At 45.0% G+C, this 15,416-nt stretch overlaps 1 protein-coding gene across 1 annotated transcript; it reads left to right on the top strand.

The window, feature by feature from the left end:
* The first annotated feature begins 6,725 nt into the window (after positions 1 to 6,725).
* trim107 (tripartite motif containing 107) lies at positions 6,726 to 11,620 on the top strand. The gene is made up of 2 exons (XM_084317206.1): positions 6,726 to 6,891; positions 7,762 to 11,620. Exon 2 carries the CDS (start codon positions 7,773 to 7,775, stop codon positions 9,342 to 9,344), a length of 1,572 nt encoding a protein of 523 aa, XP_084173332.1. The 5' UTR covers positions 6,726 to 6,891; positions 7,762 to 7,772; the 3' UTR covers positions 9,345 to 11,620.
* Positions 11,621 to 15,416: the final 3,796 nt, after the last annotated feature.

Here is a 15,416-nt window from a genome sequence, read left to right as displayed (position 1 = left end):
CCCAATGCCAAAACAATATGACTATTTATGCCGGTTTTGTGACTGAGCTGGAATCCGCTTGCACTTCTCCACTCGTTGCACATTGCAGTGATGTAACTTTTTAATTATGTTGGAACATGGCAACGAATGCACACAAACAAACAAACCCGGGCTTCCTCTAAAATCAATGTAAATGATGAGTGAGTGAGTGAGTGAGTGCTAAAGAAAGTGCAGAAAAGAAGTGCAAACGAGAGCATCGAGAGAACCATGACGTGGTCACGAACAACTTCATCTGATTGTCTTTTAAATACTTTCTGACTTTTGAGTGTGTGCTTGATCGGAAGTGGAGAATGAGGTGTGCGCGTGTGTGTGTGTGTGTGGGTTTTGCACTTATTAAACAAAATCATCCATTCCACTGTCCCTAAAAACAAGTTCGGTCAAGACACACAATTGGTTTCAAATAGTGTTTCCACTCAGGTGTGCGAATGATGTTTTTGAGCCCAGTATGTGAAGCCAACATTTGGGACTAGTGCTTAGATGACTGTTAGTGTGTAGCGTTGACTATTGGGGTTTGATAGACCACTGCACTTCCGCGTTACATGGAGCTCATGGGAGAGCACGGGGGATAAAATTAATGAATGGATGTTGATTAGAGCCATGACGTAAGTGGTTGTAGCTATGGCTGTGGAGATGCTGGAGACATCATCCAATAGACCTTTTTATACGCCCGAGTCTGGTGAGACCAAGGAGTCTTTCGCAGACAATTGCGCATGCGCCGGTTGGGGGGTAGGTGCGGAAAAGTGACTATAGCTTGGCCGAGAAAGTGCCGATCGACTTGGGGTTGGTCTCTCCATGTTCAGGAGACTCGGGCGTATACAAAAGTATATTGGATCATGTCTCCAGCATCTCCACAGCAGTAGCTACAACCACTTACGTCAAGGCTCTAATCAACATCAATTCATTTTATCCCCCGCGCTCTCCCATGAGCTGAAAATACAGGAAGTGTTGCGGTGGTCTATAAGAAGTAGGATTTTGTATTGACGCTAGTTAGCATTGATTAGCATACATGAGGTATGCAGATGGGAGCAGACCTTTACCTGTGTGTAGCTAGTGGTAATGGCTCGCCACACACACACACTCCTGTCCAGGTACTACACAGCCTTGCAATAGTTTTAGAATGGAATTGAATTCAGAATCGGGATACATTCCAGAGATAAAAAGCGTAACTTGGGGGTAGACTTGACACATCGGACCCATGTGACTTGGGGGGGGGGGGGGGGGGGGGGGTGATACACTAGGCACGTTTTGGAGCATCGTCGTTGAGCATTGCTCCCAGAAACACATCTGTCTGCTCCTTGGGGACTGTCGCCCATCCATATTGCTCAAAGGTTGCCCGGTGTATCATCACCCTCGGTTTGGTCTGACACTGTGCCTTTGTGCTATAATGATACCTTTTTATGATTACTTTAAAAGATCTTTGTTTTTTTGTTAATGTCATCCAAAGTGATATCATGGACCCGAAGAGCACTGTGCAGGTTGTTACTATGTTGTTGTTGTTTTTTTTATCAAATTGTATCAAAATATAAATTCAATCTAAATAAATAAATAAATACAATAAAAAGAAAAACAGTTTCTTGTTTTCTTTTCCCACTGTTACTGTGAAATTAACTAATGTTGTAAGTAAGCATTACATCACGTGACGGAGTGTGTTATAGAAATTAGATCACGCCTATGGGTGGTTGTTAGGCCCGAGGCGCAGCCGAGGGTCGTTAGACCCCCATAGGTGTGATCCAATTTCTATAACACACGACTTCAAGTGGTGTAATACTTTTATATAATGGCCGAATTCATCCAACCTTATTGCTATACAATAAACACACAGTAATTGCAGCATAATGGAGATTTATTCACAAAACCATCCGCAGAAAAAGTAGGTAAAAAAGAAAAAGTTGCCTCCGTGTCTAGAAGCAGCTGGGAGGTGCGGTGCTTCAAAGCATGCCATCTTAACAAAACCAATTACATAATCCAACATTGTGTAAACAACTAACATATTCCAGTTAACGGTATCTTTTTTTAATTATTTGTTACGAATATATCCATACTTCCATTGTGTCCGGGACATCCAGTGAAATCGCGGATGATGTCCTTTTGCAGAGGCAGGTTGCTACAAAGCATGCCATCTAAGACTGAAGTTACCGGTTGTTATTTGATTGAATGATTGAAAAATGTATTACCAGATTGCAGAATGGGTACAATACAGTACGACTATGACTATGCTTGCACCTCATGGTACCAAAGCACCTCAAAGGCACTAAAAACAAAATTACAAACATCTCAAAACAAACTGGTCAGACTACTGCTTGACCTGACTCCTAGAACCCACCTCACCCCTACCCACTTTGACAACCTAGGATGGCTTAGAGTAGACGACAGAGTACAGCAACTTGCAAGGGGCCTGGTCTACAAGATACACTACACGACCAAGGTACCCATGTACATGTCGAAATACTTCCCAAAGGTCAGTGAATACCACGCCCACAACACCAGAGGGAGTTCCACAAATCATGTGCAACCCAGATTCGGCACAAACAAGCAGGGGTGCGTTGGTGATTTCAAAGCTGGTTGCACTGTGTTTTAATGATGCCACGTGCACGCACGCTCCCGGGAATGTCTTTTCCCCATAGATGGATATACGAAAATGTGAGTCTCTCTCTGCCTCTCGAACGCAGTGAGTGCTCCGTAATATGATCATGATCATTATGATCGACTGGAATAAAAAATTATAATAGGTTTACTACTTACATACTGTAGTTGTCTCCTTTGTTCATTAATGTTACCTAAATGTCATCATAAGTGAATTGTATAGAAACAACTCACCAAATGTGAATGTATCTGAGAACGTATTTGAACACACCTGACGACCTATTGTTATGCAAAGTAGCCAGGTGGGTACTTGGCGCGTTGGCGCATCAGTCGAGTGCAGCGCATTCCTGTGTGCACTCGCGTGCACATCCGTACATGCGCATGCTTCTGCTCACAGAGCCGGTTGCTCTGCGTGCAACCCCGTCCCATGAGCAACGCACCCCTTCAAACAAGGGACTAAACACGTTTCGCAATTATGCCACAACAATGTGGAACGCCCTACCCACAGCCGCATACAAAACAATTTATCCCTATCAAAACCGCCCTCAAAGAGCACCTACGGGAGGCTGCAATTTGAAACTGGCCACTGTAAATGTCCAATAAAATTCAATCTTAGATAGATTACATGTACACCCAAGGTATGGCTGCTTGCAGTTGTGGAGACCCAATAAGGTATTACTGCTTGCAGCTTGCAGGCTTCTCGAGAACCGCTCCTCCAATCGACTTCATGCTGGAGACTGCACTACTCCCCTGGGTCCTGAGCAATACACCCCCCAAATTTTAAGTTTGTTCTTATAACACCATCATCTGGCCAAATGACACCAAATTCGACACCGTAGACTATTGGGTCCTCCTCAGCAATACACCCTCCAGGTGTGATCGGGTGACCAGTTCTTCTCGAGATACAGTATGCGTAAAGTTCATTGTTATAACGTCACCATCTAGTAGTCAAATGGCATCAAATTCTACACTGTACCCCCCTGAGTCCTCAGCAATACACCTGACGAGCTGAAGTCGATCGGGTGAATGGTTCCTCGACATGTAAAGATAATAACAGGCATGCAGACTCCTTCCTTTATAGATAACGTTCTACTCGTCTACAGGATCATCTATTCATATTAATATCATGGCGTGTTTTGACATACAGTATTGCGCAGCTCATTGGCCACAGAACTATAATTTTATGATAATCACATTGATTACAATCATCTGCTGTTTGCAACATGCTATGTTACTTGTAATATAAATTACCAATGGGAATAAATGTCTCCTGAGTATAAATTGTCTCACGTGACGCCTGGTTTGAACATTAAAATACATCAGTGCGCGATGATGCGTTTTATTGACCAGCAACATGACTTGGTAAAATAAGCCACCGCGGACTACACAACTCTATTGACATCTATGCTATCTATCTACACGAATACACACACTGGTATTATCTGTGATCCGGTTTTTGATTGATTGATTGATTGATTGAAAACTTTATTAACAGATTGCAGAATGGGTACAATACAGTACAGCTCAATACACACAATTGTTAAGGGGATGCAGACCAGAGAAAGACTTTCGTCTTGTTTACATCAGGGTCCCCCATTTTCAATTCATCAGGACATATATGACATACATGACATACAGATAGTCAGTACTGCTACATCTATACATTTATGACATACCAGATTTGCAAATACAGTACTGTTTGTGATACAGAAGGAGTCAAGAAAAGGGAGTATATACATTTGACGTAGAAACTGTACATTGGAGGAGGTTGGGTGGGGGGGGTTGGGTACATTGGGATATTGACAACCATACTGGGTAATTTACATTGGAGGTGGTTGGGGGGGGGGGGACACACTGTATAAACAAGCAAAACTGTACATTGAGGGGGGGGGGGGAGGAGACACTGTACAAACAAACAAAATTGTACATTGGACTATTGACAACCATACTAGGTAAATGACTGTACATTGGAGGGGGTTGGGTTAGGATATTTACAGGGGCCAGTTTTGAATTGCAGTCTCCCGTAGGTGTCCCTTGAGAGAGGTTTTGAAAGTGGGTAGTGATCCACATTCCTTTACAGCTTTGGGTAGGGCGTTCCACATTGATGTGGCATAATTGCGAAACGTGTTTAGTCCCTTATTTGAGCCGAATCTGGGTTTAACATGATTTGTGGAGCTCCCTCTGGTGTTGTGATCGTGGTATTCACTGACCTTTGGGAAGTATTTTGACATGTACATGGATGGGTACCTTGGTCGTGTAGTGTATCTTGTAGACCAGGCCCATTGCAAGTTGCTGTACTCTGTCGTCTACTCTAAGTAGGGATGCTCGATATTGGCTTTTTTACCGATACCGATATTCCGATATTGTCCAACTCTTAATTTCCGATACCGATATCAACCGATATCAACCGATACCGATATATGCAGGGTTTCCCCGTCCAAAAAACTGAATAATTTCAGGTAACTAATAATATTTTCCGATATCACATTTTACTGCCGATATCGGCCGATAATATCGGTCGGCCGATAATATCGGACATCCCTAACTCTAAGCCATCCTAGGTGGAGCTCAGTAGCATAATAAGGTAAGCATGGTTACACTGGGGAATACAGCAACGTTTTTGTTGCTGAATGATTACGTTTGCTGTCCAAGTTAAAAAGAAACGCTGTTTTGGCAGGAAAACGTGTTGACCTACTGTCAACGCTGAAAAGGTGTTTCCGTTTTGGATACTCGCCAAAATTCTCCGACAATGGTGCCATGTAATCTGCGTGAGCCGGATACGGAGCCGTTGTTGCTCAACGGCCATGCGCAGTAGAGTTTACATCCATTCATTCTGCTAGCATTAACGTTACCAAGCTGCTAGCCACAATGCTATACTGTTATACTGGCATATCCCAATCACGTTAGCACGTAAGCTAACAAAATCGGCGACAATCTTTTTGTGAGACTAAACTCCGCTCTTGGTGGTCAATTGTGTTGATGTTATTTTTGTTTCATCAACAAATGAGAGGCAGAACACCCAGTGAATGTATCCGTTTTGTTTATTGCACTTTTATTGCACTTTCTTTGCTGAAAAATAAATGCTATGTTGGCTAAATGGCTCACGCGAGCAAGAAGTGTATTGGCACATTAAACTTTTCTGATTGGTTGAAAATGGCCTTCATGTTTGAACTACATCGCCACCTACTGCCACCTACTGCTTTTGCATTGTACTACATGTATTGTATATACATCACTGTGCTCAGGAGGCAAAAACGATGTCTAACTTGCCTGCCATTACGTTGCGTTCTGAAAAGCACCCCACCTACCCAACCTCCCCCAATGTACAGTTTTTACGTCAAATGTATATACTCTCTTTTCTGGACTCTTTTTGTATCACAAACAGTACTGTATTTGCAAATCTAGCATGTCATAAATGTATAGATGTAGCAGTACTGTCTATCTGTATGTCATGTATGTCATATGTCCTGATGAATTGAAAATGGGGGACCCTGATGTAAACAAGACGAAAGTCTTTCTCTGGTCTGCATCCCCTTAAGAATTGTGTGTATTGAGCTGTACTGTATTGTACCCATTCTGCAATCTGTTAATAAAGTTTTCAATCAATCAATCAATCAAACCCTGAAAACGAAACGAAAACTGGCCATAGTGTAACCGCAGCCTAAACACTTGAGAAAATGAAAACCCCGAGTGACCTGTCCGCGTGATTACCAAACCAAGCCGCATTTCTCGGAGACGCTCTGATTGGCACTGACTGACGCTCTCTGATTGGCCACTGACGCGTTTGCCCAATCCGTGACGAGCTGTGTCTTTGCCCATTTCCACGTCAAACAGCCTGCAAACTACAGGCGTTCTATCGCCATGCTCTAAGACAAACTCTAACCTTAACCAACTTCGAAAGAGTGCCTAAGCTTAACCGTCGAAAGAACTTGCCGTCACGCTCTAAGACAAACTCTAACCTTAACCAACTTCGAAGAGTGCCTAAACTTAACCAGTGTAGAAACAGGCGTCGGCCAATCAGAGAGCGTCTCCGAGAAATGCGGCTTGGTTTGGTAATCACGCGACCTGTCCAACCCAGCGCGCTGCGCAACGACGCACTTGTTCCTGTTGGGAAATGGAAACTGAACAAACATCCTCTGTGTTGTTGAAGTCTAGAGTCAGAGACACTCAATATTTATGCCTATTGGACCTTGGACCTTGCTCTCAACAACCAGACAGCGCTCCTCGTTTACTAAAACCTGTCCAGAAGGAAGTAGGCCCAATTTTCAAGTAAGTAATTTTCTATGACTAAATAATTTTGTGGCTTAACAAAAATAATGGTATGTTTAAACCTATTCTGCAGATGAAATTGCTTTTTATTTATTTTTTTTATTTTTTTTCTCAAACAATTAGGCCTACTTCTTGTTGCGTGTCTCTCTGTCTCTGGCAGTGGCGTATGTACATAGTTACACTTCCTTGTGCGTAAGTCAAAAAAGAAATTGAAAGTTGCCCTGCGTTTCCCTGATATCATGGAAGCAATCAGGGTATTACAGGCTATTGTGTTTCTAATTATCATACAGAACCAAGCATTTCACTGTAATGTACATGTACTTTATTTACAAATAAAACAAAACTTGAACTTGAAACAGCGGTTTTAGTAGTCAGTAACCTTTGACATTTAGGGTAGTTAACTACTGGAAGTTCTGGAACTACAGTTTTGGCTGTAGGAATAGAAAAGATAGGTATTATATTATTGTTTCATCACTGGCGCCCCAACCCCACCCCCTCTCCCTATCATACACACTGTTCCGCTCTGGCTACTATGCTGACAGCCGGGTGAGGTGTAACGTTGATAAATGTGGTGATAAGGTGCTGGTTCAAGATAAACAAGCTGAAAATCCAGTTTTACAAGTTTAAATTCTTGCAGACAGATATCAAAGTGAGTACACTTTCCCTGCACTGCTTAACGGAAGCAGACAGTGCCGGTTAGTCTTCGGGAGAGATGTTAACGTGCTAACGTGCAGCCAGATAGCTTTCTACTGAACTCACAGAGAGGAAACTGGTATCTATCTTCTTGTCTCTCTCTGGAGAAGACGGTAAGCTAATTTCCCCAAAATGTTGGCGTGTTCCTTTAAATAAACAATATGTGTGTTGTTCTAGAACCTGCCATCATGTCGGTGTGTGAGGATGAAGCGGCGTCGGAGAGGAACGCGACCGAGCCGCTGGCGCTGGAGCTCACCTGCCCCATCTGCCTGCAGCTCTTCTCCGACCCGGCGTCTCTGCCCTGCGGTCACATCTACTGCCTGGCCTGCCTGAAGGCCATGGACGCCGGCCTGGACCACCACTGCTGCCCCGAGTGCCAGGCTGTGTACGACGGATCCAAGGGCCTGGTGACCAACTTCAAGATGCGCAACATTGTGGAGACGTACAAAGACACCACCGCCGGGAGAGTCAACCCCGCCACGAACACGTCTGGAGGTCTCTGGTTAACTGCCAGGAGTAACACAACAGACAGGTCTGTGCCTAAAAACCACCAGGAAGCAGGAACAGCAAACCAGCGTCTAGAGGAGAGCTCTGGGTGTTCTTCAGAAGAGTTAAGAGAGTGTGAGGGCAAAGACGGAGCCACGCGGGACGCCTTTTCTCCCGACAAAGAACAAGAACGTGCCAAAGCGAAGACGGAAATGGACGAACCTAAATTCAGACTGGCGTCACAGGTGACCGAGCTGAGCCTCAAGTTGGAGTCGGCGGAGAGCCTCCTGAGGAAAGAGACGGAGAGGGAGGCCGAGGTGAACACTTCCAACAGCCGGCTGAGACAGAGGGCCGCCAAGCTGTTGGAACAGATCATGGATATGACGCTGAGCTACAGCGCCGCGGTGACGGCGCTGATCGAGGCGGAGCTGTGTCCGGGGGAGGCGAGTATACGCGGCCGCGTGTCCCAGGCCTCGGAGACGACCAGGCGGGTCCGGCAGGCCTGTCTCCGGGCCGAGTCTCTGCTGACCGAAGAGGACGAGGCCGTGTTCACCGAAGATCTTCACAACCTACAGCCGCGCATCGCAGGACTGACGGCCGAGCCTTTGGACGAGGTGGATGACGACGTTGAATCCGAAGTCAACCCGGAGCGGGCCTGTGCCAAGCTGGAGCAGCAGAACGCTGAGTTGAGGGCGGGGCTCGGGCAGGTCCAGCGGTCCATGCGGAACCTCCTGAACCCCTCGGAGGTGACCTTCGACCCGGAAACCGCCCACCCCAACCTCGTCCTGTCGGAGGACCTGAAGACGGTGACGTTCAGCGCGACCAAACGGCCCTACCCGTCCTCTCCCCAGAGGTTCACCAGCTTCCTCCAGGTGCTCAGCCTCCAGACCTTCTATGGAGGCGAGCACTCCTGGGAGGTGGAGCTGGGAGGTTCTCCGTGGATCGTCGGCGTCTGCTACGGCGGACGGCTGGAGCGCTGCGGGCTACCCAGCGCCCTGGAGAGCAGCCGCAACTCGTGGTGCCTGATGTGGTTCGAGAACCTCCTGAGGGCCTTCGAGCAGGGCCACGAGGTGCCGCTGAAGAGGACCACCGTGTCCCGCAGGCTGGAGATCAGGTTGAGCTTCAAGACCCACCGGTTGAGCTTCTACAGCATGAGCCCCGTCAGCGGGAAGACCCACGTGTACACCTTCAAGGCCGAGCTGGCCGAGCCGGTGCACCTGGCCTACAGGATGATGTCCGGACAGGCCCAGGCGCGCGCCGCCATCTGCTCGTGATGATGTCCGGACAGGCCCAGGCGCGCGCCGCCATCTGCTCGTGATGATGTCCGGACAGGCCCAGGCGCCTGCTCTTGAGCGCTCGGAGAGCGTGTGTGGGGCGGTGGAAGGGAACACTGCATGTATATGTAATTCTATCCATGCCGTGCCTTACTTTTTTTATCAGCACTACTTTCACTTAGTTGTACGCTGATTCTGACTTCTGATAAGTTGAAAGCACCTCGCCTCTATTGCAAACATTCTGATGAATAAATACATCAGACATCTGGGTTCTTTGGACTTTTTCCCACGGCCACGCCTACTTTTGGAGGAAACACAGACACTGTTCCTATTGACCAACATTGTATCTGTATGAAAACTGTGGGCAGAGCACTTATATTGTTATACTTAGGACAGTCGAATCCCGTCCAATCTTTCGCCGTCGACTAAAGACTCACTTCTTCAACCATTATCTGAAATGATTAAAAAAAAAACTGTCATGCACTTGTCCTAATAAACTAACCTACACTGTAACACGCAACACTTTGATGAACATTGTTACTCAGCTGATAGAGTTGTACCCTTCTTGCTGTCTTGTCGTACAGAACTTGTAAGTCGCTTTGGATAAAAGCGTCAGCTAAATGACTAAATGTAAATGTATACTTATATATATATATTGACAGGTTTGTTTTGTTAGCGCATCATGTTAAGTCAAGCAATTACTTTGCACCACTGGCCGCCACTTTCACACCATTGTGAAAAGTAACCTTTGATCCATTTACGGGCTCCTTCAGTCTCTATGGTATTTCCCCTGTCAGCTGCAGGATATTTCCTCGTTCCCCTACCTGGACTTTTAATTATATCACACTTATGAATCTCTAAGTGACTTCCAACTAGAGGTACTAGACTGGTAATAGTTATTTCTGGGCCTTGATGGTCTTCAGCATGATTTATGTCCCTGTGTTTTGTCCTAAAGTTGTAGTTTATGAACAAACACCATCGAATCGCTGATTATTCCTTGAGTTGTTTTCCCCCGAAAAAGAGGCATGGCGATCATAATTCAGTGTGGATGACGTGACGCTGGTCTGATGCATTGAAGACACGGTAAACCTCAGGGTTGGAGACGTCATAACAAGGGATGAAAGGCTGTTATTATCACTGTTGTCTTTGTATGCCTGAACTGTATGGCATTTTATTACATTATAGAGAAAGGTTTAGGCACAGCAAGTCAATGAATAGGATTGTGTATCAAGTGATGTTCCTGCCAATGGTTTAGCAGGGCCCCTCCTAACCTGCCGTATACTACTACACTACTGTATACAGGGCCAAGTAGGCCAGTCACAAATAGATGTAATTAGTCCAAGTCGACCCATATGGGTCTTTCACTAGCGACTAGCCTATGTTTAGAGAGCAGGGTGGCTGATGGGATAGCCAATATATATTGTTGAATTGTTTGTTTACATTTATTTGATGCTAATGCTATTTTCTGTCTGCATTTGCTGAAGTAGATCTGCACTCTGTCTCTCCAGTGCACTTATTTTAAATCATTCACTTGCACAGCCTGCTCATATCATCTACTAAATGGCTCAAATCAGAGACGACAACAAAGTGATTCCGTCCCACGAAGCCATTAAACACTGTGCCAAGTTAGCTTGGTGTATTGAATCCACTACTATCTCTCATCAAACACTGTGCCACAGTTAGCTTGGTGTATTGAAGCACAGACAAACACACACACACACACACACATAGGGAGAGAAAAGCAAGCACACAAATGCAAGATGTGTCGGCAAACTGTTTTTGTTTATTGGCATTGTGGGCTCAGGAATTTCAAAATGTAAAATGTCAGCCAGATTAATCATAACACATTAGTAAACAATGAAAATATCCTCCATCCCAAATGTTATGTTTCAATGCATATTTATTCAAGCAGACAATGGCTATGGATGAAATTTTAGAAAAGTATAATTTCAATCTATTTCATGGTATCATCATCTCACAGAAATATGAATTGTTGCTAGTTTGCAGGATTGTCTTATTAGCGCCTCAGCGCTTGACACCCAGACACATGAACCTGTTTGAATTAAACGCTGCTACAATATCCTACATGCTGCTTATATTACAAACATGTTTGTCCACAAGGAAACTATTAGTTTAGCATATAAACATAAATGATGCCTGTGTTCATCTTAGTCACATGACAACGTCTTTACTGGTTAAGATCATGTACAACAGCGGTACCTTCGGCTTGGTCAGTCGTCCTACTAACACAATTTGCAGTGTTAGCGGGTGGGAAAAGCCAGTGAGGGTATGTGTCCTGGTCTTGTGTATACTTTCGACAACAAATGTTTGTTTCCGCGTTCGAGTTTTGCGCTCTGATTGGCCAGGTCATGTGACATGTGCGCCAATCGTGGGACGGCAAGTTCGGCGCCTATTTCCGGGTCTAACAGCCTGCAAACTACTTAACGCCTAGTTTATCACTGGTTAAGCTTAGGCGCTCTTTCGCAGTAGGTTAAGGTTAGAGTTTGGAATCAGGGCAGGCGTTCTATCGCCATGCTCTAAGACAAACTCTAACCTTAACCAACTTCGAAAGAGCGCCTAAGCTTTTTTATGACTTATACTTTATTGCATATTTTTTCTTTTTGCACACAGTACTTCAGGACAATACAATGAATGACATATTTTGCATCAGCATGGGTCAGTCCTGAAGGACAACATAGACACCTGGACCCCTAACGTCTAGGTTACACTGATACCCCCCATATGGGGGGGAAGACAGAAAAAAAATAAAAATAAAAAATAAAGACATTAGAATAAGTAAACCTAAACAAACGAAAAATTCTACCATAACAAAAAATAAATAAAAAATAAAAAATAGAAAGATAAATTAGACTAAGCCGAGAATATAATGGAAAGTAGTACCAAAACCGAAAGGAAACACCAAACGAAAAAATAAATCTACATTAACACATAGAGCCATTCTTGTCTACATAAACATGGTGCATTTGTCAGGTATTCTATACTCATGTGTATCGTCGCTGTCTTGGACAAGTGTGCCCCTCCTCCTTTTATAGTAAGTGAAATTGCAAATATTTCCCCCATTTGCTAATATATTTGTCTCCTTTCTCTCCTAAACTAAAAGATATTTTCTCATAGGCAGCTACCCTACCCAGTTCTCCACTCCACTCTCGGAATGACGGGCCTTCTGGTGCCTTCCAGCCTCTCATTATGATCTGTTTGCCTATCATTATACTAGTCTGTATCCAATCAGCTAGGGGCTTTGCGATATGGCTAAGACTGCGGGGATCCCCCAGGATATATAAACCAGAACAGAAATCATACTCCGTCCCTGTGACCTCTGTGATGTAGTCATGTATGTTACTCCAGAAGTCTCCGATTTTCGGACATGACCAGAGTGCATGGACTAGGTCCCCCTCCCCTGTGTGACATTTCCAGCAATCTGGGTTCTCTTTCAGGCCCAGTCTATACATTTTAGAGGGGGTCCAATAAATGCGGTGGAAGATCTTGAATTGTATTAGCCTTGTTCTAATATCCCTGGACACCTGTTTGGGGATCCCCGAGATTATATCCCAGTCCTCTTGCTCAAATGTGACCCCTAGATCCTTTTCCCAGACTATTTTGAGAGCAGAGGATATCCCACTGCCCTCCCTGTCGATAAACATGGAATAGTAGACCGAGGCCTCATGTCCCAACCCAGAAATAGCCAAAATCTTTTTCAGCAGGTCTGTACCCTGGGGGAGGGTCTGTGGCGAGCCAAATGTGCCTATGAGAAGATGCCTCAATTGTAAATATCTCCAAAATTGATTGTTGGCCAGCTGATATTGTTGAATCAGTTTTTCAAAAGATTTTAATGCATCGTCTTCATAGAGGTCCCCCAGGGTGAGGATGCCTTTGTCTATCCATTCCTTCCACATAAAGGGGGATCTGCATATACACAATTTTGGGTTGGCCCATAAGCCTGCTGACAGGCTTAAATGGGGGTTGATATGAAAGATGCGAGACACCTTCTTCCATACGGCCTGTATGTGAGAGATAATAGGGTGAGTTCGGGCAGTTGGTGGTAATTTAGCTGTAATATACGACAGTGGGGGCAGCCGTGTGTATACCGACTGCTCCATTATGTACCATGGAGGCGCTCTCTCAGGGGGCAGGGCCCACTGTGTCATATGTCTGAAACTGTAAGCATAATGATATAGTAATAATTTGGGGAGACCCAGGCCACCTCTGTCCACAGGCTGTTGTAGTTTACCAATACGCATCCTGGGTCTTTTACCGTTCCACAGGAATGTGTTGCATATTCTATCAAATTGTTTAAAATACTTGCTAGGTATTGCTATCGGCAGTGACTGGAGGAGGTAGTTTACTCTGGGAATGCAGTTCATCTTAAGAACATTAACCTTGCCCCATAGTGACAAGAAAAGGGGAGCCCATCTCTCCACATCCGCTGAGATTTTGCCTAGTAGTGGGTCAAAGTTGACACTAACAATGTCGTTTACTTGCTTGGGGAAAAGAATCCCTAGATACCGAATACCCTTTTCAGGCCACTGAAAGGAGCCATCTTTAAATAGTGATTTGGGGCAGTAGGACGTTAGGGGAAGAGCCTCCGACTTCGACCAATTAACCTTATACCCTGAAAATCTTGAGAACGTATCTATTGTCTTGAGTAGTGCGGGTACAGCATTGCCTGGGTCTGTAACAAAAAGCAAAATGTCATCTGCATAAAGCATACGTTTTTGGGCCGTGCCCCCCACTGTAACTCCAGGGAAACTTGGGTCCTTACGTATAGCTGCTGCCAGGGGCTCAAGCGCTAAACAGAAGAGCAAAGGAGAAAGGGGTGACCCTTGGCGTGTCCCGCGGCCTAGTTTGAAATATGAGGAGATTATCCCATTTGTTTGCACCGCTGCCTCCGGTTGGTTATACAACAACTTCACCCATTTTATAAAGGTCTGACCGAAACCAAACGCCTCCAGGGTTGAAAATAAGTACTCCCATTCTACGCTGTCAAACGCCTTTTCCGCGTCCAGTGAGATGGCGGCCGTTGGTTCATTGTCGCTACTGACTGCCCACATTACATTGATAAGGCGTCTGACGTTATCAGACGAATTTCTTTTGCAAATAAACCCAACTTGGTCAGGATGCACCAGGGAGGATATTACTCCATCCAAACGGTTTGCCAATATTTTGGAAAGCACTTTTACATCCTGGGAAATCAGGGAAATTGGACGATAATTCTTGCACTCGGAGGGTTCCTTATCTTTTTTCAATATTAAAGATATCAAGGCCTGTGATAGGGTGGGGGGTAAATAGCCTCTATCCAAAGCTTCAATATACATACTCTGCAGTAGAGGTGTCAACTCTGTTGAGAAGCATTTAAAGAACTCAGCTGTAAGACCATCAGGCCCCGGCGCTTTACCGGACGGCAATTTCCTAATAACCTCTGCTATTTCATCTTCCGTTATTGGGGCGTCTAAATACTCACGTATTAAGCGCCTAAGCTTAACCAGTGTAGAAACTTGCGGTCCCACAATTGGCGCACATGTCACATGACCTGGCCAATCAGAGACGCGGAAACAAACATTTGTTGTCTAAAGTATTCAGGCGTCCTGGTCGTTGTAAACTGAGACTCCTACTAGTCGGTCGGGGCGCCTGTTCAGCAGGGCCAGGGAGGGAATCTGGGGGAAATAGCATGAACCTCCACACGTGTTACGTTCCCCCAGTGAAACTCCTCGCTGTCGGGTGAAAAGAAGCGGCTGGCGACTCCACATTCTCGAAGACACTCTGATGTCACGAGACCGCCGCCATCTTGGTATGGTGGAAAACAAACGGATTTCTACGATCAAATGTATGCGTTGAGCTCCGTTTTTATTACATATTTTATCACATTCTTGTTCATTTCATAACCTTTTCATATAATTTGTTTTGAAAATATTGATGCCAACATGGCATTTCACTATTTCGAAAGCCTTTCTGGTGATTCTAAGGCGGGAAAAAAAGGCATGTAGGCTACTTGAAGAGAATGGACTAACGTTATATGGTGAAGTAGCTAGCAGCTAACATTTCTCTGCTGTTTAC

The sequence above is a fragment of the Notolepis coatsorum genome (genome assembly GCF_963971535.1).
Source record: "Notolepis coatsorum genome assembly, chromosome: 6".
In the NCBI taxonomy this organism is placed as follows: Eukaryota; Metazoa; Chordata; class Actinopteri; order Aulopiformes; family Paralepididae; genus Notolepis; species Notolepis coatsorum.
Note: the sequence above shows the minus strand (reverse complement) of the source record. Positions and strands in the feature narration are given on the sequence as shown.